Raw genomic sequence first — 27,925 nt, 5'->3', positions numbered from 1 at the left:
AGCTGGCTGCAGCTGGCTCTATTTCCTCCCTCCTGGGTTTATGCTCCCCCACTTCCCAGGATACAGTATGTCCCCACACAGCCTCCCAGGCAGTCCTGCCTGACATGTGAACAAGTGTAGACACAGCATTCACATATATGCTTCTTGACTTGATACTAAATCAACTGGGCTAGAAGTCAAGTGTAGATAACCCCCAGTTTTATTATATACTCTGCAAAAAACCCCCAAACCTCATTACCCCTCCTCACAAAGGCACTTCACAGACTCTGGCCAGAGGAAGTCCTCTGACCCTTAGAGGTCCTTGGCAGCAGGGCACAGGGCCTGGTTGAGGCAGGCCTGGCACTGAGGATGGACAGGAAGGCAGATCTGTTGGCCAAAGCCCACCATCAGTCCATTGATTTCACTCCACAGCCCCCTGTGGGGGTAAGGGGCAGGTCAGTGTATAAGAGGGCAGGACTGCTCCCTCCCCCAGGCTCATCCAGCTATACTGTACCTGGGTAGCCACTCCTCCAAGGCTGTGCGTGTCTCCTCTGGGGTCTTGGTCACGTTCTTGGTCCACCTCAGTCGGTTGGTGATTCTATGTACATGTGTGTCCACTGCTGCTTGGAGACAGGGTAGGATGAACGAGGGCACTCTGCCAGCTGGACGGTGCCCCATCCCTATCTCCAGTCCTAAGAAAGAGCCCAGGGCTTCTCCCCCCTGGACCTCTAGACAAGATGGGAACCATGGAGCCTGAGAGAACTCACTACATCTGCATGGCTGGCTGAGTCTGGAGTGCAGGCAGCCTGTTTTTGTTTAGTTTGTTTGAGACAGGGACTCTCTTAATGGCCCTGAGTATCCTGAAACTCACTATGTAGACCAGGCCTGCCTCAAACTCAGAGATACACCTGCCTCTGCTTCCTGAGGACTGGAATTAAAGGCTTGCAGGTGGATCTCTGAGTTCGAAGCCAGCCTGTACTACAAAGCAAATATGTAGCAGCTGCTACATCTGTTGGGGACAGAGTGGAGAGCAGGGTCAGGTTGGCCACAGCTGTGCTCCCATCAGTGGGCCATTGCAGGGATTCAGCCTCATGCCTTCACTGGGGTCACCTGCCAAGCCACCCACTCAACTGCAGTGCTTGCCCTGCTTTTCCAAGGTTTGACAATTAGCCAGTCCTATGCCAGCTCCCTGACTTGCTTATTGCCTGGGAAAAGACTAGGGGTGCAGGTTGAGGGGTCACATTGTGGAAGCCTTAAGCCTCAGTTTCCTTCTCTGTAATCACACTCCTTAGAACCCAGAGGTCCAAGCTGGGCTTTGGTGGCGCACGCCTTTAATCCCAGCATTCGGGAGGCAGAGGCAGGTGGATCTCTGTGAGTTCGAGGCCAGCCTGGTCTCCACAGCGAGTGCCAGGATAGGCTCCAAAGCTACACAGAGAAACCCTGTCTCGGGAAAAAAAAAAAAAATTAGAACCCAGAGGCCCAATCCAGGACCACATCATGTAGGAGCCTCCTATGCTGGCCAGAAGGGCTTCCTATACATCTGCATTGTTAAGAAGGGAGATTACTTCATTGGCTGTCAAGTCAAGTTCAGAGAGGCCAAGTGTGTGACTTAAGGTCACCCAGCTGCAAGAGCCAGAACTCCATAGTTCTTGCTTTTCAGTTGAAAGGCCATCTTTTCTCCCTAGGAGGCAGCCCTGGGGCCTCACTGAAGGTAGCCAGGTCCTCAGACTACAGAGAAGCAGGTGGCACGTATATACTGCCCTGACCACTGAAAGCACAATTCCCTGCAGGGGCCCTTCCCCCACAGAGCTACCTGACCACAGCACTCCTGGGATACAGGCAGCTGAGGACAGTGTCTAGATAAGCTCAAGTGTCTACTAAGAGGCTGCTGGCGGCTGCTGAGGAGTGGAGGCCTCACCCACTTCCTACCTGTCAGGTTTTTCCAAGGGTTGCTGTTCTCCAGTCTCAACAGGTGGTCACCAGCTCCCAGGAAAAGCTCTGGGCCCCCAGCTGCCCTCTACCCACTGGGCGGTGCTACTGTGTTACAGGCTTAGAGACCTGCTGAAGGAAACCGTCCACCAGGCACACTCAGGAGCCAGGGGTTGGGGGCCCAAAGAGGTCAGGGCTAAATCTTGGTTTCTATGTGACCACAGGAGCCACAACTACTCTGGGCAAAGTTCTGAGAAGCAGCACTTCTGTCCCTGGCCCAGGGAATATGTCTTCAATTTAGCTACAGAGGTGCTTCAAATGCTGGGCGATCACACCCAGAAAAGGGATTCCAGAAATGACCCTCCTTCCCAGTCCCAGCAGACCTCCCTTCCCCTCCTCCACCACCACCTCAGCCTAGGTTTCCTTGATCTGCCCCACCCATTCTAGAGCATCCTGCTTTGTCATTTAGCTGTGCAGCTGCTATTCTTTCTGCCTGGGACACACTTGTACCTCTTGGTCTGGCTAACTCACCAGAAACCCTAAACTGAAACATGACCTCAGAAAGACTTCCCGGAGTTGGGCACATCGGTGCGTGATTATAATCCCAGGACTTAAACCGAGGCTAGTGCGGTGCTGGGAGTGGTGGCACACACCTTTAATCTCAGCACTGGGGGTGGGGGGAGACAGAGGCAGGTGGATCTCCTGTAGATAAATCCACTGGCAACACAGAGATACCCTATCTAGAAAAACCAAAACAAACAATAACAACAAATACAAAAGGCTTCCCAGATCCTGGAAGCCATGGTCAGACTCCACAGGACTGTCACACTACCCACCCACCATCAGCCTTTTTACACAGTGAAGCCAGTGGGGATCACCTGGCTTCAAAGTCCCTCACAGAGATCAGCATGCAGGAGGAACTCAGCAAATGTGAGTTCTTGTCCTCAGTGCCCTGCTGTGAGCTTGCTCAGCACTGAGAATACCCTTTAATACTATGTTTTGAGTCACAAAATATTTAGGGAATCCCTACAGAAGCAAGCAAGCTTATAGTTGACTTCTTCCTTCTTGTGACATAAACCACTCACCTATGCCTGATATGGTCCCCCAGGCCACAGCCATAGCCAAGTGTGCCATCTTGGGCCCAACACCTGGTAAGGCTACCAGCTCTGCCACGGAAGCAGGGATGTCCCCTTCATAGCGCTGCTGCAGTATGGCGGTTGTCTGCTTGATGAACTTTACTTTGTTCTGAAAGATGGTGTGAGTTAGGCTTGGGGTTGAGGACCCACAGGTATCCAGAGTTGCCCATTACCTGCCCATGTCTCATGTAGAGATATCTATCTGCCCTGCCTCTCCAGGAGGTGAGGAGCCAAAGGCAGTAAAGAGGCCTGAAAGAGCCCCTAGCAGGACTCCAGTACATACATGCCTAGAGCTACCTCCCACTAATGTGGGCCAATGGCATGTGTGTGGGAACCAGCATGGCTCCCATGCCTCAGCATTCCCTCCCTAGAACCTAGACTCAGTAGCACCTGGGCCTTCAGGAAGCAAGGCTGAAGCCTGGGGCTCCCCCAAGCAACTGCCAGACCAGCTGGGTGGTTCCCATCCTGTGCTTGAGTGGAGAGGGCTATTTAAAACCAATATGATAGACATGGCCCACGCAGTGCCAGGGGAAGCAGCCCCACCCACAGAGCTGCTTTCAACAGATCCACCCACCACCCAGGGCTCTGAGGAGTAGGAGAGCAGCCTCTTTGGAGTGGTGCACTCCAGGGAGCCTAGGAGGGGAAGGGAGGAAAGAGGAGGGCAGGCAGCTAGGTGGGAGGGTAAAGGAACGAAGGGATGTAAACAGGAAAGTTCCAAGAGCTTCAGGGACAGGGAACTAGCCCCATGGTATAGACTCCTGGTTGGTTAGAAGCACGAAAGGCCTCTGTAGTCAGAAATGCCTGCCCACCATCTCTAGACCAGTGCCCCCTCTTGGTTCTGTTGTCAAGGCTAAGGCTTACCCTCCAGAAGCCCACAGGGTAGATGAGCCTGCCCAGCATGTCATCATCTGTCTGTAGGATGCTTTCCACAGTCAAGCCCCGTGCCCGTAGGCGCTGCATGGCACCCGCTGTCACCTGGTCTTTGGTCTGGCTGGAGAGCATCAGCGACAGGAGTATCTGGTACCTCCGCACCTGCTTGTGCAATGACAGGGGCAAGGATGGTGACTGATGCTAGTCATGTCTCTTAACCATATTTATTGTTATCCTGGACTTCTTACCCATCATGGATAGTGGGGTCTGTCTTGTCACACCTAACATGTAATTATCTGCCTCTATAGAGTAGTGTGACACTCCAATGTATGGAGTTGATATTAGACAACCACTGGCTACTATGGTTATTGCTAGTGCTTGGTTAATGATAACACTACTCATGTTATAGACAAGAAGGCCCAGAGACAGAAGTACTCAAGTCCTCCAGGATAGAAGGTGGTTAGTCTAAGGAACCAGTGCAATGTAGGGAGCTCTCCTTCTCTCACATACCCAGTGTTCCCAAATGCTTCTACTATGCATGAGTCCTCAAGTCACAGGCACTCCTGACATGCACAGTGGTCACAAGGAATGACAAGTGATGCATGCTGTCCAGTGCGCTAAGGTGGTGGGGTATACTCCTTTGGATGCAGCCTGTAGGGAATGGTGTCAGCTGAGAGAGCTGGAAGGTCTTAGTCTGTTTTTCGTGTAGAGATCAGAGAGGAAGAACAACAAATCCCCTGGGCAGGAGGAGGTTCTGCCTACCTTTGGGGGGGCACTGGTGTCATAGCAGTGCTCAGCACCTAACTGGTCCACAGGTGCATCCTTCTTGCTTCTCATGATTTGGATGTTGGCCAGTTGCTGCTGCCAGTTCTGGGGCTCCCAAACTGGTACTTTGAGGGGCTCAGCATCTTCACCTTTCTCACCATTAGAAACCTCATAGGCCACATGTAGTTTCTGTGTCTTACGTGGACGTTTCACAGGCCGGCAGCTTTTTCTTCCTTCTGAAAAAAAGTGCCACCCAGTCTTTGGAGCATGAGCTTTATATGATGGTGGGGTAAGGTGCTGCTTGTGTGCCAGTTCACTTCTCCCCCATTTATTTGTACAATTGTCCATCATCTACCATGGTGTGTGGAGCAGTGCTCTGTCCTTGTCACCACAGGTCATGATAGTCTGAAAAAGTGCCTGTTAGCACACCAAGACACTAAGTAACAGCCTCTAGGATGATGCAACCTTTCCCCTTGTCCCATGTCCTTTGAGGTGCATTTAAAAGAACCTCTTGGTCTGGAGAGATGGCTCAGAGGTTAAGAGCACTGCTTGCTCTTCCAAAGGTCCTGAGTTCGATTCCCAGCAACCACATGGTGGCTCACAACCACCTAAAATGAGATCTGGTGCCCTCTTCTGGCATCCAAGCATACATGTAAGCAGAATACTGTGTACATAATAAATAATTAAAAAAATAAAAGAACCTCTTATTAACACCCAACTAGACTGTGCCACTCCCCTTTCAGAAATCTTCACCCTCAGGATGAGCTCCAAACTCTCACAACATCAAAGCATTTGCTTCCTTAACAGTATCAACGTTTGCCTTCCTTCTGCGGTACTTGGCTCTTGCTGAGCCTCAGCCTGGCTCCCAGTGGGTCTCCATTACTGAAAGCTTCTGGGGCAATTGGTGTCGATGCAGTCTTGCTCTAATCACTTATGCTTAAGTACCAGTCCGAGACTTGGAGCATAGTAGGTCCTTAATGGCTACAGAACAAACGCAATGAGTGCCATGCCCTTTCCTGTTTTCGCTAAGGGCCTGTTTTCTTTCAGAACCACCGTCCAGCTGGGGGAGAAAACTTCTGGCTGGGTGTGTTCTTGGCACCCAGCCTGGCCCTACAAGCTCTGAGGACAGGCTGCTGTGCCCCACAGTCAACCTGGAACAAATAAATGTCCCAAGCTAGGCGGACTTAAACTTTTCGCTGGCGACAAGGGTGGACGAATGGACAAGTTCAGAACCCAGTCTTATGGACCCCTACAGATCCTGCGGGTCCCAGCCACTCGGAAAAAGCGAGGATGGGAGATTGGACACGTGAGACTCAAGAGTTTGTGGGCGGCTGCCTACTATGCGGTGCCGAGATGAGGTCAGAAAGCGCGGCCCGGGACCTCGGCTTGGAGCCAAAGTTCCACGTTCCGTCTTTCCTCCAAAAACCCTCGAGTGCAGCGCTACCTGCAGCAGCTTCTCGCGGCGTGAGCTCCTCCCCACACCCTTCTGCCGCGATCCTAGGCGTGCGGCTCCGACTGCGAGTCACCATCCGAATGCCCGTGTTCATGCCTGAAGCTGCAAACTACACATCCCGGCCGCCCCCGCAGTCCCGTCACTTGCTCTACGCGCACGTGGAACTACAATTCCCAGAGAACTCAACGAAGTTAGCAAAGCCTCGCCCCCGGAAGTGCAGGTTGCGCTTCCGGCAGCTGCTCTGGGCCGGGGGTGTGCGCCTTCCTGGCTGCAGGAGGTCCTGCGCGCGGGAGGCGCGCGCGGGGTGAGTATCCCGCAAGGCACTGACCACTAGTGCGGGTCAGGATGATTGTGTGGTCGCGTTGTGATGGGGTGAAGGGGAGCTGGCCCTTTAGTATCCAGGCCTCGGCCGCACCCACCGCTGACAAGTCCCGGTGCTCCAAGCTGTCCATTGCGTTTGTGAGCGGGCCTCTGCTTCTGTTGTCCTCGCTACAGCTCCTCCTCCACATCAGAGAAAACTGATGGCAAACAGCATGGCTCTGTGCACCCCGCGGCGATAGGCAGCTCGCTGGATCAGGCCTATACCCCACTGGAAGATTTGTGGCAGAGCCCTACCTGGTTGGGAATGAGTTGTCCCAGGGGTTGTAGGGAGGACAGGTTATTGCCTATCCTAGACTTAGGAATCTGGCAACTGGAGGTTCATTTCAAGGGCAGGAGGGCATAGCCCTTCCTCGGGTGTATCAAATAATAACGTTTCTTCTGCACAGAGCAGTTCTCTGGTACTGCCCTGCCCACCATGGCCAAACCAGCAAGCAAAGATTCAGGCTTGAAGGAGAAGTTCAAGATACTGTTGGGACTGGGAACATCAAGGCCAAATCCCAGGTGTGCAGAAGGCAAACAGACGGAGTTTATCATCACAGCAGAAATCTTGAGAGTAAGTGAGCAGCCTACATGTAGTGCAAGGAAGGCTAAGTTTGTCTGTCACTGGGTTCGGTGGGGGATGAGTTGCTGGTGACTGACTGCACAGGACTGCTATCCCCAGTACTGTGGAGTCATTCATAGACATGCCCTTTCTCAGGATCTTGGTGACTTACCTTAGCACATTTGCTTTAGGATTTAGGTAATGCATGACAACTTACTCTGTCTAGTGTCATGGTAGATGCCCTGTACTCTCAGCATGTGGGAGGCTGAGGAGATAGGATTATGAAGTTGGAGGCCAGCCTGGGGCAACATAATTCTTTACTAACCTGAGCAACAATAGTGAGACCTAGTCTTAAAACAAACAAGCAAACAAAAATGGTGGGCTGTGGTGGTACACGTCTTTAATCCCAGAACTCTGGGAGGCATAGGTGGGCAGATCTCAGAGTTTGAGTTTGAGCCAGGGCTACACAGAGAAACCCTATCTCAACCCTATCTCAAAAAAGACAAAGAATAGAACACAGAAGAGAAAGCCTGCTTTTCTAGATGTGACCTGAGAATCATCATTTTCACAGGGTTAGGAATAATGATGAGGTGTTAATTGATGGTTTGTGACTTTTATTCACTGTTAAGTTTTTGATGCTGCAGATGTAGCCTAGCTCTCACATATGGTACTGAAGAGCTATAACTCGAGTTTGTCCACTTGGTTATTTATTTTTAATTTTTATTTTATGTGTATGAATCACTTTCTTTTCTATTTTCCTTTTTTTATTTTTAATTTTTATTTTATGTGTATGAATCACTTTCTTTTCTATTTTCCTTTTTTTTTTTTTTTTTGTTAGTTTTTTGAGACAGGGTTTCTTGGTGTTGTCCTGGCTGTTCTGGAACTAGGAGATCTACCTGCCCCTGCTTCCCAAGTGCAAGGATTAAAGGTGTGCGCCACCACTGCCTGACTGTGTATGTGGGTTTTTGTTTTTTGTTTTTTTTTTCTGCCTGCATGTATGTCTTACCCATAAATAATAGTTGAACTTTTATACTTGGAACATTTTCCATTTAAATACAAACCAAATACTCATCATTTGATGAGGGTTGTAAATAAAATCGTACATCTGTATACAGTGGGGTATGATTTAACAGAAGAAAGCATCAAATAGTAACGCACGCAGAAGGGACATTGAAAGCATGGTTAGTGAAGGAAGATGGTCATAGCAGCCTCATAATTCATGAGTCCAGTGTATGAAATGTCCAGAACAGACAAATCCACAGAGGTGGCTGTAGGAGCTAGAAGGAGGAAGGAATTGATAGGTGATTTCTTTTTATTGGATAAAAACATTCTTGAGCATGGCGTTGGTGGCACTCTCCTTTAATCCCAGCACTCAGGAGGCAGAGGCAGGTGGATCTCTGTGAGTTCGAGGCCAGTCTGGTCTACAGAGGGAGTTCCAGGACAGGCTCCAAAGCAATACAGAGAAAACCTGTCTCAACAAACAAACAAACAAACAAACAAAAATCTTGAAATAGTTAACCCTGAAGTTTTCGTTTAAAGTGATTAAGCTGGTTGTTTATGCCCATAATCCTAGCACTTGGGAGTCTGAGGCAGGAAGATTACCTTGAGCTCATAATCTGGGCCTGAGATCCAGGCAGCCAGGGTCACATAGGAAAATACTATGAATAAGTAAAATTGTTTTAATGGTATATTTTATATTATGTGAGTTTTATCTAACAAAACTTTCAGTTAGGGAAATAAAGAGCTGGAGAAGTAAGCTGTTTCATGAATTGTGGTCTACAGCTGGCCATGTTTGGTAGCACAGGCCTTTAATAACAGTACTCTAGGGGCAGAGGCAGGCAGATCTCTGTGAGATTGAAGCCAGCCTTGTCCTTACGGTAAGTTCCAGGCCACCTAAGACTACATACACAAAATATAAAAACAAAATGAGAAAAGGTCTATAATTAGACATGGTGGCTTTCCCTTGCAGCCCCACTACATGTAAGGCTGAGGCAGAAGAATTGCCATATGTTTAAGGTTGGCCTGCCTTATAATGTGAGTTCAAGGACAACCTTGGATGTACAGCAAAACTGATTCTCAAGAAAAAAATATAGGTTTACAGGTGAAATGCAGAATAACTTGTAGGTGGCTTGTGACTGGTGGTTAAAGAGACCCCTTTTCTAACCATTGCCCCCTTTCCTTCTTTAGGAACTGAGTGGTGAATGTGGCCTCAGCAATCGAATCCGTATGATAGGACAGATATGTGATGTGGCAAAAACTAAGAAATTTGAAGAGGTAGGTTTCAGTTATACTGCTGGAGTTGTGCATGCCAGCTCTAGGCTGTTGAGAAGCCTTCAATTTGCTGTTGCTCTCTTGAGCCCTCCTCCTTTTGTTTTAGAGGCTTGCTATGTAGTCCTAGCTGGCCTGATATTCACTGCGTAGATCCAGGCTGGCCTTGAACTTGTTATGGTCTTCCTTAGCTTCGTCAGTGTAATATGTGATTACAAGTATATGCCAGAAGCTAGCTTTGGAAGTTTTGGGGTTTTTTTGTTGTTTTGAGACAGGGTTTCTCTATATTGCTTTGAGCCTGTCCTGGAACTCCGACTGTAGATAAGGCTGGCCTCGAACTCACAGAGATATGTCTGCCTCTGGCTCTTGAGTGCTGGGATTAAAGGCATGTACCACCATAGCCTGGCATGACAGCTAGCTTTGTAATTATTTAATTTTTACCATTTTAGAGAAATTTAACTTTCATCTTAGTGATGTGGAAGCTTCTAGTAATGACCTGAGTACAACCCTGAGAGTCTTGTTGGTGACAAGAGGATTGGGTTTTCCCTGAATTCCTGGAAGGAGTTACAGATATAAGTATCTGCTCACCCACTTTTTTGGTGGTTGGAGGTTGAAGGTTGAGGCAGGTATTCATGGTGCTGGGTAACAGTGGTTCACTCCTTTAATTCCAGCACTTGGGAGACAAAGGTAGGTAGATCTCAGAGTTCAAGGACAGCTTGGTCTATAGAGAGAGTTCAAGGACATCCAGGGTTACACAAGGAAACACTATCTCAGAAAAACAAAACAAAACAAAACAAAAAAAAAGAAAGAAAGATAAAGAAAAGAGACAAGGACTCACTATTTAGAACTCACTATGTAGACAAGGCTGGCCTTGAATTTACACCCACATTCTCACCCCTCTTATAACACTGGATAAGGATTACCAGGTTAGGATATGACCTCAGAGAACAAATCAAGGTACCCCAGTCTTGGTTACTGTTTGAGAAAGGCAACTGATTGATTGCATCAGACAACTCATAGAACATACATAACTGGTTTATTTGTGTTAAATATTTTTTTGATGTTGTGTGTCCAGTGAACAGTTTTCTTTCTGGAAGTCAGAGTTGCCATATGACACTTGAGAGTTTCGTCATCCTTGCTTAGCATTTGTGTGTGAGATTCAAGAAGATGCAGATCCACCAAGGGAAGTGACTTGCTACATGTTCAGAGAAACCCTGTCTCAAAAGCTGGAAGAGAGAGAGACACAGAGAGAGAGAGAGAGAGAGAGAGAGAGAGAGAGAGAGAGAGAGAGAGAGAGAGAGGAATTGAGTTTGAAATGGTCTGAAAGTCTGTGGTCACCAGTGTTGCCATTGATTGAGGGGCTAAGTTTCATGGAGATCACACCCTTATCACTGGCCTCTCTTTGTTGTGGCAGCATGCAGTGGAGGCACTTTGGAAAGCTGTCTCAGACTTGCTACAGCCAGAGCGACCACCAGAGGCCCGACATGCAGTTCTTGCCTTGTTGAAGGCCATTGTGCAGGGACAGGTAAGGGGCAGAGCTGAATGAGCCTGTGGATGAAGGCAGGCCATCACTGTTTGGATTCCTGTCTTTGGTGGTCTTCCAGGGGTGGGGTCTAGTGGTTAACAGAAGCTCTTGAGCCTAAGTATGTGTGAGGACATCTTGGTGTCACAACTCATATCTGGTGATCTTGGCTAGTCACTGTAGTTCCCTGATAATGGAGAATGATAACTGTATCCTTCTTCTGGGAGTGGCACAAGGAAGTTTGTGCGGAATGTCTGGAGTATGGCCTTTGTTAGCTTGCTTATTGACCAATTTTCCAGTTATGGCCATTTCCCCTGCTTATCATTCTCTGGCCACTTAGGTCTCAGATGACCCTTTAATGCCCAGGGCCCCTTTCTGTTCATTCCTGGAAGGGTCCTCCTCTGGACCACTCTTTCTTAACAGTCTGGTCTCTTAGAAAGGTTTCTCCTTACTCTTACTGTACTCAGGCTGTTGTGTCTTTCCTAAGGGCTAAGGCACCTCTTCTGGGGCTAGATCTTTGTCCTCACAATATAGTACACAATTGTCTATCCTGACTCTTGAGTTGGGCCAGAGCAGGAGCTTTATTGTCACCACTGTCTGCCTGCACCTGACTATGTCCAGAGCTTGATGTATTAGGTGGTATGTGCATGCCAGCCAGCTGTTGGTCAGTACCTCTGGCTCCCTGTTTGAGCCCTGTGATATTGCTGACCTGTCATTCATAGGTGCTTCTAGAGGAAAAACAGGGTACTTTTTGGCTTTTTGACAGCTGGATGGGAAATGCTGGCAGGTCTCTGTTGACCGCATGGTTTTGTCTTTAGGGTGACCGTTTGGGGGTCCTCAGAGCTCTCTTCTTCAAAGTGATCAAGGATTATCCCTCCAATGAAGACCTCCATGAAAGGCTAGAAGTTTTTAAGGCCCTCACAGACAATGGAAAGCACATTACCTACTTGGAAGAAGAACTGGGTAGGTACCATATAGAGTACAAGGTTCCTCTGGCATTCGGAATCAGAGATCTCTGGGATGAGAAGCCCCCCTCCCCCTAACCTGGAGGAGTGTTGCAGTTGATGAGGTGGCCTCTAAGGGGCACAGGATTTTTTGCCCCTGCTCATCTGGATTCCTTTGTCTTGGGGACTGATTACAGATGTGCTCATGGGATTCACTCAAGACTTGCTGCTTGAAGTCTTTGGCTGGCAGGGCCAGAAGGTGTCTTTGGAATGGGTGGTACATTTGCCCTTGGATAGGGTGCTGATGACCGGTTTCAATCTAAGTTCCTGGGTCCCCTCTTCCTCGTTACCAATGGGGGTCTGTGTTGTCACTGCTGCATCAGTGTTGCTTGACATCCCAATCTGGTTTCTGCCCTTCTGTCACGTGACAGAGGTTTCAGTGAGTTTTAAGACTTTGTTTCCCTTTGGTGAGGGTATAAGGAAAGACTGGGGAGTAATACAGTTTGGGCCCATTCTGATGCCCGGAAGTGGGCCTTAGCAGTTGATCTGCTGGGACAGGGGCTGTCACAGAGTTTGCCATCAAATTTTCTAAGGCTGTGTGGCCTGCAGCCTTGCCTGTGTCTTTCCAGAGATTCTTGGGGGCTGGGGACTTCCTAAGAACTTGTCTCCTGAGCAATGGAGTCTCTGCCCCGTCATGGAGTCAAGCCTTGAATGGATTGCTTGCTTCTGCAGGGTGGTGTGGCGCATGCCTTTAATGCTAGTACTCGGGAGGCAGAGGCAGGTGGATCTCTGAGTTTGAGATCAGCTTGGTCTACAGAGCAAGTTTCAGGACAGCTAGGGCTGTACAGAGAAACTATCTTGAGAAATGGAAAAAAAAAAAAAAAGGATGATTGCTTCTTCTATCAGCTCACCTCCAACACCCAGGCAGAGCCAGTATCTGTGCAGGGCTTGTTCAGACTCCTCTTGAGCCTCATTGGGTCCAGTACATTGTAGTAATAGGATGCAGGCTCGTTTTCCTGGGGGAGGAGGAGTATAGCCTCAGCTTTTCTCCTGCAGCAGAGTTTGTCCTGCAGTGGATGGATGTCGGCTTGTCCTCAGAATTCCTTTTGGTACTCGTGAATCTGGTCAAATTTAACAGCTGTTACCTTGACGAATACATTGCATCAATGGTTCAGTAAGTAAAAAAATTAATTAAGGGCTGGGGTGCAGCTGAATGTCAGAGCTGTTGCTAGCATGCAGAAGACCCTGGATTCCACCCCAGTTCCAGAAGAAAAAAGAACTTTAATGTTACTTTGGTGACAGCTCTATTGTCTTGTGTTTTAAGCTTAGCTCTTCAGGGTGAATAAGGGGGCTGAAACTGCCAGATAGGAGGTTGGCAGTGAACATAATCACTTTTTTGGGGGTGGGGGATTTCGAGACAGGGTTTCTCTGTGTAGCCTATCCTGGCACTCACTATGTAGACCAGGCTGGCCTCAAACTCACAGAAACCCGCCTGCCTCTGCCTCCCAAATGCTGGTATTAAAGGCGTGCGCCACCACTGCCTGGCCATAACCACATATTTTTGTATTTTTCTTTTTATTGTATTGGCACATGTGTGGAGGTCAGAGCACAACTTTGTGAAGTCTTGTGTTTTCTCCTTCCCGCCTTTGTGTGTGTTCTGAGGATAAACACTCAAACTTCGCCAATTTCCTTTTTGTCTTTTTTTTTTTTTGTGGTTTTTAGATAGGATCTGACTATATAGTCCTGGTTGGCCTGGAACTCACTATGTAGACCAGGCTGGCCTCCAACTTCGACTGATCCATCTCCTCTGCCTCCTGAGTGCTGGGACTGAAGCGTGTGCCACTATGCCCAACTCCTTTTTGTCATTATTTTATTTTTAATTAATTTACTCATGTGTATGAGTATTTTGCCTGCATATATGGCTGTGCACTGTGTGTGTGCAGTGCCTGCAGAGGCCAGTAGAAGGCATCAGACACCCTGATCCTGAAGTTAAAAATGTTTGAGAACAACTATTTGGGTACCGGGAATTGAACCTGCCTCCTCCAAAAGAGCAGGCTGTGCCCTTAACCACTGAGCTGTCTTTTCTGGCCTAATTTTCTTTTAAACCACTTTGTATATATCCATGAAAGTAGAGACTTTCTCTTGTTTACAACATGCACTCAATACCAGGCTTGTGGTTGGCACAGAGTAGGCACACTATGGAGACACCATTCAAGTAACTGACATTGTACATTGAACAATAAATGAAATACAGTCACAGAGTCTTCTGGGAAACACTATTTAAGCTGACTTTTTTTTTTTTCCTTTCTTTTCCTCTAGCATGATTTGTCTGTTATGCATCCAGACAGTGTCTTCTGTGGACATTGAGGTCAGTAGCGCTCAGCTTTATTTTTGGTAGGCTGGGGTGTGAGGTCAAGCGCTATTTGCCAGTCTCTATCTGTGTGGATTCTAGAGGCTGCTCAGCTCCTCTGAGCTGTAGGCATGTGTTCTGTCAGGATAGTTGGGTTGTCTATATCATGAAGTAATAGCTTAAGATGGGCTTAGCACTTACGGCACACTGTGGTGGTGTGTAACAGGGCCTCCCAAGTGCACACTCACTGTTGCTCATGTGCACTGTGGTTCCTACAGAGGCTGCTTAGGCAGTAGGGAGGAGGGTAAGAGTTGGAGGCACCAGCAGGATGCTCTACCCTGTCTGCAGGTGTCCTTGAAAGTGCTTGATGCTGTGGTCTGCTACAACTGCCTGCCAGCTGAGAGCCTGCCTTTGTTCATTATCACTCTCTGCCGCACCATCAATGTCAAGGAGCTGTGCGAGCCTTGCTGGAAGGTGAGTGTCTCCCTCCCGGAAGTGTCTGCTGCCAGCACCTGACAAGACAGAGCTGTGTTGTTTTCAGTGAATGCTGCTAGACTTTTGGGATCACCGGGCAGTGACCCATTGAGGGCATCCCACTGGCCATTTCAGGTGGTTGAGCTGAAGCCCATGTTTGGGAGGCTCTATAGTTTTTTGCATTTGGAAGGGGGACCCAGTGAGCTAGTTTCATGGTGGGACGGCAGAGCAGCGTCCATGCAAGACAGGCAGAGGCCGGGGCTGCCCCTTGAGCCTGGGGCATGTAAGAGTTAACCCTTACGGTGTGTATGTGTGTGTGTGTTCTGTCTCCCAGCTGATGCGTAACCTCCTAGGCACCCACCTGGGCCACAGTGCCATCTACAACATGTGCCGCATCATGGAAAGCAGGCGAGTGTGAACATGCCTGGTGAGGTGCCTGCTGAGGGGGGCGGGTAGGATCAGGAGGGAGCTGTAGATAGTTGGCCTGCATTGACGAGCTTGGGGTCTTCCTGTTTCTTTTGGGTAACTTTTCTCCACTGTGCATATGACCACCTGTCTTCTGCTTCTGCCAGTCCAATCGGGATGTTCACGTTTACACTCCAAGTTTCCTTTCCAGCCTTGATGGCCATGGTGTAACCTCCTTCCTACCCTGCTACAAATCTAGACTAATGGCTCTAACTTGATATTGTCCTCGCCTTCACCCCAACAGCCAAGACTTTACAAGTCTTTTATCCTGAAGGGTGGCTCAGATTTGCCCACTGTCTGTTGGACACTAACATCAGAGCGCCCCTTTTTGCTGCTCCCTGACCTCTGTCATTGCTTCCTGAAGCTTAGTGTTGTATAGCAGCCAAATGAGGTTTCTTTCCCATACATCTGACCACATTGTCCTTTGTCTGAAATCATAGTGATCTCTCCTCTGAAACACACCCAGGGGATGTCTTTACCCTACCTTAGTCCCATAAGCCTCTTGTGTTTTCTTTCTTGGCATTCTCCCTCCTGCTAAGAGTCTTTACATAAACACTTTACTCCTGGTAAAATGTTCTTCCTACCTGTGCTGAGTCCTGAATGTTCTATGAGATCCTGATATGGTGGTTAGTTGCCTGGTTTCTTGGAGTAGTTTTCACTATGTCCATGGCTTCTCAGCTGTGATTTCAGGTGTAGCCTTGTGGGATTCTTTTTTTTTTTTGGCGTGGGGGGGAGCGGTTCGAGACAGGGTTTCTATGTGGCTTTGGAGGCTGTCCTGGAACTAGCTCTTGTAGAGCAGGCTGGTCTTGAACTCACAGAGATCCACCTGCCTCTGCCTCCCAAGTGCTGGGACTAAAGGCGTGCACTACCACTGCCTAGCGCCTTGTGGTATTCTTGAGTCTCTGTCTTCCACCAGGGTGTTAGCACCATGAGGCTCAGGGTCTTGTCACTCACTCATATTGTAGTTCCTTTGTCTAATGTGAACCATAACCCATGGTAATCAGCAGTGACTGTCTGGACAAGTCGTGGTGGAATTGTAGTTGTTACTGGCCTTTATCTTCCCTGAGCATTTCCCCAACTATACTTCTGCACCATAAGTGCAAGGTATCTCCTAGAGACACTGCCAGAGCACAGCCCTACCTTGGACTCTACGCTGACCTGGGACTCTGCTTACATCTGTCTTCCTGGGAACATTTTCAGATCATACATGGAAGATGCCCCACTGCTGAGAGGAGCTGTGTTCTTCGTAGGGATGGCACTCTGGGGAGCTCATCGACTCTATTCTCTTAAGAACTCCCCCACATCTGTGCTGCCATCTTTTTATCAGGTAAAGGATTTTCTGTACCACAGTGGGTTAAGAAAAGTGGGAGAGCTTGCATCAGGTTTGCCCACCTGTCTGTCTGGTGCTTACTGGGCTGCAACTGAGCAGCTATTTAACTATGGATAAGATTTAGGGCTATGAAAAGGTTTTATCCTCTGCCGGGCAGTGGTGGCGCACGCCTTTAGTCCCAGCACTCGGGAGGTAGAGGCAGGCAGATCTCTGTGAGTTCGAGACCACTTTGGTCTACAAGAGCTAGTTCCAGGACAGCCTCCAAAGCCACAGAGAAGCCCTGTCTCGACCCCCCCCCCAAAAAAAAAAAAAAAAGAAAAGGTATATCTCAAGAAAAGGTTTTATCTTGTGAATTTCACCTCTCGCCCATCATCAGTGCCGGAGTACTCAGGGTTGCTCTTGGGATAGCATTCCTCCTCAGAGTGCTGGTTCCAGTTTGCCAAGTAGTAATCTTGCCATCTCTTTGGATGATGTCCACAGCATTGCCTTTGTTCTGTAGTACCCTGTGATGTGCACAGAACTTCCTGTGTATGCTTGTATTTAGTTCTCATGGCTCCCTGGTGAGCTAGGATCCTCAACTTCAGCAGAATTGCTCAGACAAACTGCCTTTCATCTGGTTGTACAGTCTCCTGATCGGCAGGGTTCTTGTAGGGCTGGTGCAGGGTGTTTTTTTTTTTTCCCCGAGACAGGGTTTCTCTGTGTAGCTTTGAAGCCTGTCCTGGCACTCAATCTGGAGACCAGGCTGGCCTTGAACTCACAGAGATCCTCCTGCCTCTGCCTCCTGAGTGATGGAATTAAAGGCGTGTGCCACCAACGCCTTTAGGGTGTCTTCTTTGCACATTACATTGCTTGCACTAGAATTTAGCACCTGTCAGTTTGTGGTGTGACAGTACTCCTGGTCTAGAATTTGAAGCTATTGACTCCTCCAAGTGAGGCCTTTTGGAGGTAGGGCTTTTTGGGCCTTGAGTTTTACATAACATTCCTTTCTGCTTTGTGGGAATGTGTAGTAAAGTGCTGCCCATCCATGAATTTTTTGCACTCAGCTCTAAGACTGGATTGGAGGAGGGCTTCTTCTATGTGAGCAAAAAGCAGCTGGTCCTCTGTGCTTTGTGGCTCTGTGTTTTAGGCTATGACCTGTCCTAATGAGGTAGTGTCATATGAGATTGTTCTGTCCATAACAAGACTTATCAAGAAGTATAGAAAGGAGCTCCAGGCTGTGACATGGGATATTCTGCTGGACATTATTGAACGGCTGCTCCAGCAACTTCAGGTAAGGAAGGAATGCCAGAAAGGACTAAAACCCCAGACAGGCAGGCTTGTTCCTGATGGGAGGCCTGTATGTATCCTTTCCATGTGTTTGGGCCTTTCTTGGGGTCTGAGTGCTTCATCTGGCTGTTTACTGGTGGTTCTTGGTGGTGCTAATTTGTCTTCCACTGAAGGACAGACAGGTCTTGTTCTTTCAGGCTGGAGACAGGAATATGCAGTAGATGTACAAGCCAGACCAAGTGACAGGACAAGTCACCTCCATGGCTCGAGTAGGCCCTAAGGCAATCTCCAGAGCATCTTTGGAGCATCTCCAAAGTCATTGCCATTTGTGACTTTGTAGGGCATTAGTGAATGTTAACCACAGTGCTAAAGAAAACACCAGGGTGACACATTCCTATGAATGCAGGGCTGTGGGTGATGGGGTTAGCATCTAGTATGAGCTCAGTCTGGGACAGGTGATGAAAAGGGGGGCATGCCAGTGGAAGGAAAAACTGGGACTTCCCAAGGTACAAGTCATGTTGTAGTTGGTCAATGGACTGACCAGGATGTACTTTGGGCTTGGTAGAGGAGGTAGGTAGTCACACTCCTGAAACTGAACGGTACAGGAACAAACTGAACGGTACAGGAACCTGGGAGAGGCAGGCAAGGGTTTGGAGTTGTAGTCTTTCCACCTCCTGTTTGCTGTTCTTGCCAGACCATGTTTCACAGGCTCACCCTCCATTCCTGTGGTAGGAAATGATCCATAACAATGGTTTCCATATCTCTCTCAGATAGCCTGGTTAAAGCGTGTGTGTGTGTGTGTGTGTGTGTGTGTGTGCTCGTGTTTGTATGTAGCTCCTCTCAAGGTATGTTTGGAGGGCAAAGGAAATTAGTTTATATGATGTATCTTGGTACTACAGAACCTGGACAGCCCAGAACTCAAGACCATTGTCCATGACCTGCTGACCACTGTGGAGGAGCTATGTGACCAGAACGAGTTCCATGGCTCTCAGGAAAGATACTATGAACTGGTGGAGAGCTATGCAGACCAGAGGCCTGTAAGGACCCTATCCTGGTGTGGGGTTGTAGGGAATGGTTCCCATGGTTTCTGATTTTTAGGTAAAAGATGGAAAGACTCCTGTGTTCCTGGATCTGCTGCCAGCAGGAAGTCTGGCAGCATCAGTTAGTGGCTCTTGTGGGTTTGTTGAAGAACTTTGTGCTAGTTTCCTTCCACCCCTGTGGAGGAAGGTTCTGGGCTGGTTCTACAGAGACCGTTTCTCCCAGGGGCAGCAGGATTCCTCTGCTCACTGCCGGACTGTTCCATGGATTTCACATGAGTTTCTCACTTCCAGCTCTTTATTTTTGCTAAATCCCCACTGGGTTATGAGGTAGCTAATCTCTGGGCAAACTGGGTTCTCCTGGGTCATCAGCCTGGTAGCAGGTTGGCAGTATCTGCAGAAGGGTAACTGGCTTGCTGACCCTGGAATTGTTTTCCTTTGACAGGAATCTTCTCTCTTAAACTTGATATCCTACAGAGCCCAATCCATCTACCCCGCCAAGGATGGCTGGATCCAGAACTTGCAGTTGTTGATGGACAGGTTCTTCAGGTAGCGGAGCCTCTGTGATCCCTTTGTTACCAGAGGCCTGTCTAAGACCTCAGGGAGATTCTCCAAAATCACAGCTCCTGATGAGTGGGAAGGATGGCCTTTTAGTAGCATAGTGTCCTCTTGTCCACATGGTGGTCCATAAAGATGGCCTCTCAGAAGGCAGCCCTTCTACGTGGTCTTGGCTGGGTTTTTGATGGATTCTGTGCATGTGTGCTGAGGGTGCAAGTCTGCTCCTCCCCTAGGAACGAGTGCCGCAGTGCTGTGCGCATCAAGGTCCTGGATGTGCTGTCCTTCGTGCTGCTTATCAACAGGCAGTTCTATGAGGTGTGTGTGCAGGATGAAAGGCTGGGGTGTGGACTGGGGGTGGGGCTGGCTCTGGGTTCCACCCCCATCTGGACCCTGTACATGCTCCAGCAGAGCTGGTTGCTGTTTGGGGTCCTCCTGGCTCCTCTTTATGGCATGCTTTCAGCTGACTTCATTCTCCTCTGTGAACTCAATGGTTTATTTATCTTATGGTTCCTGCTCAGGCCTGCACTGGGCCTGGAGGCTGCCAAGAAGCTAGGCAGGTACTTGCCCTCATGGAGTTCTGACCTAGGCCTCACTCAGAACCCAGAAGTTTCTAAAAATAATCTGGTCTGACTTCAGAAATCTGGGTTGTTCTAGGGAAAGAACCTAGGTCCTACACCTGTTAGGCAAGTGCTCTGCCATGGAGCTATACTTTCACCCTTCAGAACAGTGTGGTGTATGGTGTTGGTTTCTGTAATCATTTCCACCATCCATCATCCCTTAGCCCCGTTACTGGCTGCAGGATGCCTTAGGCCCCAGTCTTGTACCTTAAACTCTCTCTTTCCTTGAGTCAGTGGCATTCTTGCATTGGGGAGCAGTATCGGTGTTTCATGGTTTTTTTTTTTTTTTGGTTTTGTTTTTTTGAGACAGGGTTTCTCTGTGCAGCTCTGGCTGTCCTGGGACTCACTCTGGAGACCAGGCTGGCCTTGAACTCACAGAGACCCGCCTGCCTCTGCCTCCCGAGTGCTGGGATTAAAGGCGTGTGCCACCAACGCCTGACTCAGGATTTGATGTTTTGTGTGATCTCTTTTGCACCCCAGGCAGCCTGACTTCCCAGCTTCCTCAGTTTCTCCTCTCCCCTCCCAGCTTTTCTGCCCCAAATTGCCCTTTGCTTATCTCCACTACAGTCTCATCCCTCCTCCCTCAGGGTAGAGCTCTTTGCCCTTTAAGAAAGGGGCTCTGGACTCTATTCTCTCTTAGCAGAGCTGGTCTTCATGCGCCCGCTACCTGTTGTCTTTCATTAGTCCTGTGGAAGCTCTCATTACGGTGTCCTTGTGTCAGTCCATACTTTGATGTCAGGGTTTCCCTTTGCCCAACACACACACACACACTCATACTGATGCATGGCCTTCCACAGAGGCGAGTTCTTTGCAGATGTGTGGGTTGGAGAGTCTCACAAAGGCTAAAGGAAGCGTCTTTCATTGTCCAGCTTTTCTGTGGTCTTTAGTGACACCTTAACTGCTTTGGGTCTGTGCCTTGAGGGAGTCACAGTGTGTCACTGAAATGTACCCCTTGTCCACTGTGGGACTGGAAGCTCACCTTCTCCAATTTTTGTCCAATTCAGGAGGAACTGATTAACTCAGTGGTCATCTCGCAGCTCTCCCACATCCCTGAGGATAAAGACCATCAGGTCCGAAAACTGGCCACCCAGCTGCTGGTGGACCTGGCAGAAGGCTGCCACACCCACCACTTCAACAGTCTCCTGGACATCATTGAAAAAGTGAGAACCATTTTGAGGTCTGGGTTGGTGTGGGCAAAGCCCTGTGGACAGTGCGTGCCTTGGGTTCTGCCCCGTTCTTTCTTTTTTTTAAAGATTTTATTTATTATATAATATATACAACATTCTGCTTCCATGTATATCTGCACACCAGAAGAGGGCACCAGATCTCATTACAGATGGTTGTGAGCCACCATGTGGTTGCTGGGAATTGAACTCAGGACCTCTGGAAGAGCAGTCAGTGCTCTTAACCTCTGAGCCATCTCTCCAGCCTCTTCTGCCCCGTTCTTATCATTGTGACTGGTGGCTGTTTCCATGGGCAGGGGTATCCCCTCCATCAGAGATGTGTGGTGTCAGAGATGTGTGGTGTCAGAGATGTGTTGAACCACCTTGTTGCTTGGCCAGTGTCCTACCTGCAGCACCTTGCAAATGAGTATTTTGTCATTCTCTGGGATCTGGGCTGGAGAGCTGAAGAATAATAGCACAGAGTTAGGCTCAGGGCTGTGGCCCTCATCCTCCCAGCATAAGTCACTTTGTCCTTTTAGTTTTGAAATGGTAGTTTGTGAACAGTCAATTGTGTTAAAGTGTATCTTCCCTCCTAAGAAGTGCAAGAGAAGTTATTTGCTGTGGAGTTAGAGCTGTGGCTAACCACTTGGGAACCCTAAATTTGGAACTTCCATGCTGGTCTCTTGGAAGGTGATGGCACGCTCTCTCTCCCCACCTCTGGAATTGGAAGAAAGGGATGTGGCAGTGTACTCGGCCTCCCTGGAGGATGTGAAGACTGCAGTCCTGGGGCTCCTGGTCATCCTTCAGGTGGGTGCTCTGAAAGGGTGAGAAGACTTGTTTTTGTCAACTCTTGCTGGAAACTTCTCTAAAGAGATGTATCTCCTGGAAGATCCAGCCAGCTCTGACGGGTTGACAGGGACTGGGTGGTCAAATGGGCAGCAGTAGGAAGGGTGTGACCGAGGTATGAGAGGCCTGCAGTGTGCCCCTTGCTGTTTACAACTATTTAGTCTGAGCCAGGCGGTGGTGGCGCACACCTTTAATCCCAGCATTTGGGAGGCAGAGGCAGGCAGATCTCTGTGAGTTTGAGACCAGCCTAGTCTACAACAGCTAGTTCCGGGAGAGCCACCAAAGCCACAGAGAAACCCTGTGTCGTAAAACCAAAAAACAAACAAACAAACAAAACAAAACAAAAAAACCACAGCTATTTAGTCTGTGCTGCCCAGTGCTACCTCTGTTTTTATTCCTCCAGCACTTGTTCCCACTACAGCTGCTATGTAGAGAAAGACCATGCTTGCCCTGTAGCTGTTTTTACTTTAAGACAGCATTATTGAGATTCATATATCATACAATTCCTTCTGTTTACAATGAAGTGCTCATTGGTTATAAATATGTTCACAAGGATGTGTAGCTATCCACACAGTCAACCTGGGCTACGTAGTGAGATGCTGCTACTTCAACATAATACACACCTGAGGAGCCATCACAGGTTTGTTCTGTTCTGTTGTTGTTTTTTAGTGTGTGTGTGTGTGTGTGTGTGTGTGTGTGTGTGTGTGTGTGTGTGTACACACTCATGTTACAATGTGCACTGCACTTGGAGGTTAGAGAATAACTTCAGGTCCTCATTGTCCACCTTATTTGAGACAGTGTCTCTTGTTGTTCACCACTGACTACTCCAGGCTAGCTGGCCTGGGAGCATGCAGGAAATCTCCTGCCTTTGTCTCCAGTTTCTCCGTAGGAGCACTGGAGTCCAGATGTGTGCTGCCACACCCTGCCGTGCGTGAGTCTGAGGACCCAGATGCTGGCCCTTGTTCTTATGTAGCAAGTGCTTTCCCACTCTGCCTCCACAGTCCCACTTTTTATTTTTTTTTTTTTAAAGATAGGGTCCATATACGCTAGACTAGTCCTGAACTCTTGATCCTCTTGCTTCCTTCTATCTCCTGAGTGCTGTTATCATGGCTGTGCATTGTCGTGGTCAACTCCTAGACTGGTGTGCACTCAGGCTGCTCCATTTCCCATACTTGCTAGCCTTGGATGTGCTCTGATTCTCCATCAGTGTATTTAGTTCTCCATAGCCAAATCACTTCTGCATTTTGTCTTTTTTTTCCTATTGTTGAAAGAAACTCTCATTATCTCGCCAAGGCTGATTTTTAATTCATGATCTCCCTGCCTCCACTTCTCTAGTTGCTGGGAATACAAGTGCACATATGATGCCTACTTCCTAGCATGCAAATTTGTTTCGTTCGTGTGTGTGTGTGTGTGTGTGTGTGTGTGTGTGTGTACACGCATTATGTTGATGCAGGGGTCTCATGTAGCCCAGATTGGCTTGGATCTTACTTTGTAACCAAGACTGGCTACCTCTCTCTCGGGTGCTAGGATTTCTAGTGTGGATTACTATGCTGACACTCTTTAGTTTTAAAAACTTGTATTTATTTTATGTATATATGTTCACACATGCACACATATGCCATATATGTGAGTATCAGAGGACAGACAACTTGTTTTTTTTATTGGTTTTTCAAGACAGGGTTTCTGTGTGTAACAGCCCTGGCTGTACTAGAACTCACAGAGATCTGCCTGCCTCTGCCTCCTGAGTGCTTGTAATTACCTCCTGGCACCACCACTTCCTGGTTAAGGACAGACAACTTTTATGGGAGTTGATTTTCTCTGTGTATTACAGGAATCAAACTCAGGTCATCAGGCTTGTTGGCAGTGCCTTTAGCTACAAAGCCAACTCTCCAGCTTTTTAAATTCTGTCTGTCTGTCTGTATGTATGTATGTATGTATGTATGTGTAATTTTTAAAGATTTTTTTATATACATCATTCTGCCTGCTTGTGTGCCTAAAGGCAGAAGAGGGTATTACATCTTACAGATGGTTGTGAGCCACCATGTGGGTGCTAGGAATTGAACTTGGGACCTCAGGAAGAGTAGCCAGTGCTCTTAACCTCTGAGCCACCTCTCCAGCCCTATTTATATATATTTTTTTGAGAGACAGAGTTCTCTATGTAGCCCTGGCTGTCTTGAAACTTGCAATGTAGACCAGGCTGACCTCAAACTCATAGATCTACCTGCCTCTGTCTCCCAAGTATTTTGATTAAAGTCATGTGCCACCATGCCTGTCTTTCTCCAGATTTTTGTTTGTTTTTGTTTTTTCAAGACAGGTTTTTCTGTAGCTTTGGAGTTTGTCCTGGAACTCACTCAGTTGCTCTGTAGATTAGGCTGGCCTTGAACTCTCGGAGATATGCCTGTCCCTGCTTCTAAGTGCTGGGATTAAAGGCATGGGGCACCACTGCTCCATGTTCTCTCCAGCTTTTGAAACAGGGTCTTACTGTGTAGTTCAGGCTGGCCTACTCATGGAGATCTCCATCCTCTATCTGAAAAGGTTATAGGCATGGGCCACCACATCCAACTGGCATGCAAAGAGCTCTATGCTCTGCCTCCCTGCCCTGTTGGAAAGGAATGGTTCCTATGGACCACATGGTCTGGATAGAGTAGGGGGGGAACTTAAGGTGTTTCTTATCCTACCTTGGAAGTCTAGCTGTGAGGCCAAGTTTCTGGCTATAGGTTGAGCTGTGTTCTATTGTAGGCAAAGTCTTGGCTTGGTCACTTCCTTACAATGTAAATGATATGTCTCTACCTGGTTCAACATGTAGACTCCCACAGAAGGGTTAGACTCTCGCCAACAGCAGCTGTCTGAGGCCCTAGGTGTCCTTTCCCAAATTGTCTATCATGGATGTGGTGTGTGTTGAATTTGTCACCTCAGCTGGGCATGGTGCCGCATGCCTCTATTCCTGTCACTTGGGAGGCAGAGGCAGGCAGGTCACTGTGAGTTTGAGGCCAGTCTGGTCTACAGAGTGAGTTCCAGGACTTGGGAGGCAGAAACAGGCGGACCTCTGTGAGTTCGAGACCAGCCTGGTCTACAAGAGCTAGTTCCAGGACAGACTCCAAAGCCACAGAGAAACCCTGTCTCGGGGTGGGGGGGTGGGGGGGGAGAGTTGAGCATGGTACATACTTTTAATCCCTACACTCTGGAGGAAGAGGCAGCTTGGTATCTGTGAGTTCAAGGCCAGCAAATACAAAGAATTCCAGGCAAGCCAAGAAAACAAACAACCCAAATCAAACCCCAAAACAACAACAAAAAACAGTGATGAGTTTATCAGTACCTACTGCTCACCTCCAAGGCTCAGAGACCACGAAGGCCCCTTGGATTCCCCAGGGCTGCTTGCAGCATCAAGGCCTTTCTCCTAAGCCTACCTGTCAGCAGCCAGGGAGGGACAGACCCTTGTTGGAATGGTGTGGGGTTAGGGGTCCATGCTTCCAGTGGAAGTGCTAGGACCTTGTTCAGTGGGATAATGACTCTGTAGTATATTTTCCCCACCAGGTTATCCTGGTTGACTTCACTTAGTCTTGGAGGACTGAAAACCCCTTTACAGCACATGAGGAATGGGTGAGGCCTCTGCTGTGTGGTACTTATTGGATGTGTTTCCTAATTTGCTACCTGATGCCGGCTGATGAGATAGGTGCCATCACCCTGGCTGCTGTCATTGGATTGGTGCGTTCTTTCTCTGCAGACCAAGCTGTACACCTTGCCTGCCAGCCATGCCACACGGGTATATGAGACACTCATTAGCCACATCCAGCTCCACTACAAGCATGGCTACTCCCTGCCCATTGCCAGCAGCATCCGGCTGCAGGTGAGACTGCCAGGCGGGTGACCACTTCATGGGGGTGCCCAGCATGTTGCCTTAGGTTTGGCAGATGTACTACAATAGTCTTAGAGAGGCAGTAGGTGGCCCAGTGGGGGTCTGTGTAAGGCACTTTTCTCCTCGACACTTCTGTGTCTGTTTTGCCAAGGACCTTTTCCTTGACCCATACTTCTTGTACCTTTGTGGCCTATTACTCTGAAGTCATAAGGTTGTTCAGGATAGGGGCACCCTGGCTTCTAGGGTTGGCACATAGTTGAAGTGTTCCTATAGAATGGGCTCCCTTGGATGAGCTAACAGAGAGAGAGGAAGGCCGGGCAGAACTTGACATCTGCTGACAGCTGGCCATGCTGTTGCCCCCTCTGAGTAGAGGTCACTAACAAGGAGTCCCCGAGGACTCCCAGGCTCAGTGTGTAGCCTGTTCTTTCCTTAAAGAACTTGTCTGTCACTGTAGGAAGTGATGTGGCTCTGAGAATAATTTGCTGTTTGGTGTTGGTGGCTGTGTCTTGTTACTTGGGAACCAGATAGCTAGCGGGGAGAAGACTTCCTCTGTAGGACACCAGCTTAGAAGTTCAGGCTTCAGTTGTCTTTAGAGTGCTAAGTGGTTAGGATATCTCTGCTTGCCCTGAGTCAGGCTCCTGGTTTGACTGAATGGCCATTTTGCTCCCTGGCAGGCTTTTGACTTCCTGCTGCTACTACGGGCTGATTCGTTGCATCGACTAGGCTTGCCCAACAAGGACGGGGTCGTGAGATTCAGCCCTTACTGTCTCTGTGACTGCATGTATGTGTGGCATTGCCTCTCTCATGCTCTGGGGGGTGGTGGTGGTGGAGACAGGGGACTGTTCATTACTGTTTTCTGTCCCAGTTAGTCTTACGTTAAGAGGAGCTGTTCAGAAGGGATGCTATTAGCAAGCTGGGTCAGGAGGGACCATGTCTGTTCTAACTTGTGCACTGTGACAGTGTTTCAGCTGTTTTTCCCACCTGCTTCCACAGGGAACTGGAGAGGGCCTCTGAAAAGAAGGCTAGTGGGCCCCTTTCACCTCCAACTGGGCCACCTAGCCCTGTGCCTACGGGCCCTGCTGTACGCCTGGGCTACCTACCCTACTCTCTGCTCTTCCGTGTCTTGCTGCAGTGTTTGAAGCAGGTGAGATGGGCCCATTCCTCAGGCTCTATTAGGGCAGACTGAGCTGTCCCTGCCTTGAGGGTATCAAATTCTTGAAATAAATCCAATTTTTCACCCTTGTATGAGTAAAGTTTTACAACAGGATTCAGTTATATAGGCAGATAACAGTAACCCTAGACCAGCATGCACTTCATGGGGAGGTCACAAGTGGGCAGTGTAGCATTGGAGTGGGTATAGTCATGTCTTGGGGCTATCTACCAGGTAAGCTGAGGTCAGGCCTGAAAAGTAGGGAAGGTTCTAGAGACAGGAGTCAGCAAAGCCTGGAAGCATGGGGTATGGTTTTATGCAGTGAGAGATGCTAAAGATGCCAGGCAAGAGACCAAGGCAGAGAAAGAGAGTAGGGGACACTGGGGGGGAGTGGAAGAGAGAATGGAAGAGAGTACAGAGAGTGGGGGGCACTGGAGGGAGTGGAGAGAGTGGGGGGCACTGGAGGGAGTGGAGAGAGTGGGGGGCACTGGAGGGAGTGGAGAGAGTGGGGGGCACTGGAGGGAGTGGAGAGAGTGGGGGGCACTGGAGGGAGTGGAGAGAGTGGGGGGCACTGGAGGGAGTGGAGAGAGTCGGGGGCACTGGAGGGAGTGGAGAGAGTGGGGAGCACTGGAGGGAGTGGAGAGAGTGGGGAGCACTGGAGGGAGTGGAGAGAGAGTGGGGAGCACTGGAGGGAGTAGAGAGTGAGTGGGGAGCACTGGAGGGAGTGGAGAGAGTAGGGAGCACTGGAGGGAGTGGAGAGAGTGGGGGGCACTGGAGGGAGTGGAGAGAGTGGGGAGCACTGGAGGGAGTGGAGAGAGTGGGGGGCACTGGAGGGAGTGGAGAGAGTGGGGGGCACTGGAGGGAGTGGAGAGAGTGGGGGGCACTGGAGGGAGTGGAGAGAGTGGGGGCACTGGAGGGAGTGGAGAGAGTGGGGAGCACTGGAGGGAGTGGAGAGAGTGGGGAGCACTGGAGGGAGTGGAGAGAGTGGGGAGCACTGGAGGGAGTAGAGAGTGAGTGGGGAGCAC

The 27,925-nt window shown here is 49.0% G+C and overlaps 2 protein-coding genes across 15 annotated transcripts in view; one reads left to right on the top strand and one right to left on the bottom strand.

Moving 5' to 3' along the window:
• Positions 1-176: 176 nt before the first annotated feature.
• On the bottom strand, positions 177-6,281 carry Nthl1 (nth like DNA glycosylase 1). Of its 2 annotated transcripts, none has more exons than XM_027424962.2 (6): positions 6,124-6,281; positions 4,677-4,915; positions 3,906-4,076; positions 2,994-3,153; positions 494-599; positions 177-366 (listed from the first exon to the last, which is right to left on the bottom strand). In XM_027424962.2, exons 1-6 carry the CDS (start codon positions 6,224-6,226, stop codon positions 258-260), a joined length of 888 nt encoding a protein of 295 aa, XP_027280763.1. In that variant the 5' UTR covers positions 6,227-6,281; the 3' UTR covers positions 177-257. The 2 variants fall into 2 exon arrangements, with proteins under 2 accessions (XP_027280763.1, XP_027280762.1); XM_027424961.2 differs by having other exon boundaries at positions 177-415; positions 6,124-6,279.
• An 8-nt stretch (positions 6,282-6,289) lies between these two features.
• Positions 6,290-27,925, top strand: part of Tsc2 (TSC complex subunit 2) — a 36,998-nt gene continuing 15,362 nt past the window's right edge. For 4 of the 13 annotated variants that reach the window (XM_027424954.2, XM_027424953.2, XM_027424951.2 and 1 more), the window contains exons 1-19: positions 6,298-6,436; positions 6,900-7,066; positions 9,242-9,328; positions 10,737-10,847; positions 11,663-11,807; positions 12,845-12,962; positions 14,108-14,156; positions 14,487-14,612; positions 14,947-15,020; positions 16,278-16,404; positions 17,534-17,677; positions 18,573-18,710; positions 19,156-19,259; positions 19,502-19,583; positions 20,890-21,045; positions 21,739-21,855; positions 25,619-25,741; positions 26,425-26,531; positions 26,744-26,894. In XM_027424954.2, coding sequence (XP_027280755.1) covers positions 6,929-7,066; positions 9,242-9,328; positions 10,737-10,847; positions 11,663-11,807; positions 12,845-12,962; positions 14,108-14,156; positions 14,487-14,612; positions 14,947-15,020; positions 16,278-16,404; positions 17,534-17,677; positions 18,573-18,710; positions 19,156-19,259; positions 19,502-19,583; positions 20,890-21,045; positions 21,739-21,855; positions 25,619-25,741; positions 26,425-26,531; positions 26,744-26,894 — 2,097 coding nt within the window. In that variant the 5' untranslated portion in view covers positions 6,298-6,436; positions 6,900-6,928. Of the gene's footprint in view, positions 6,437-6,627; positions 6,751-6,899; positions 7,067-9,241; positions 9,329-10,736; positions 10,848-11,662; positions 11,808-12,844; positions 12,963-14,107; positions 14,157-14,486; positions 14,613-14,946; positions 15,021-16,277; positions 16,405-17,533; positions 17,678-18,572; positions 18,711-19,155; positions 19,260-19,501; positions 19,584-20,889; positions 21,046-21,738; positions 21,856-25,618; positions 25,742-26,424; positions 26,532-26,743; positions 26,895-27,925 lie in introns of all 13 variants that reach the window. The other 9 variants (XM_027424952.2, XM_027424946.2, XM_027424943.2 and 6 more) reach the window with 6 other exon arrangements.

This window comes from Cricetulus griseus, chromosome 7 (genome assembly GCF_003668045.3).
Source record: "Cricetulus griseus strain 17A/GY chromosome 7, alternate assembly CriGri-PICRH-1.0, whole genome shotgun sequence".
NCBI lineage: Eukaryota > Metazoa > Chordata > Mammalia > Rodentia > Cricetidae > Cricetulus > Cricetulus griseus.
This window is presented reverse-complemented; position numbering and strand designations above follow the sequence as displayed.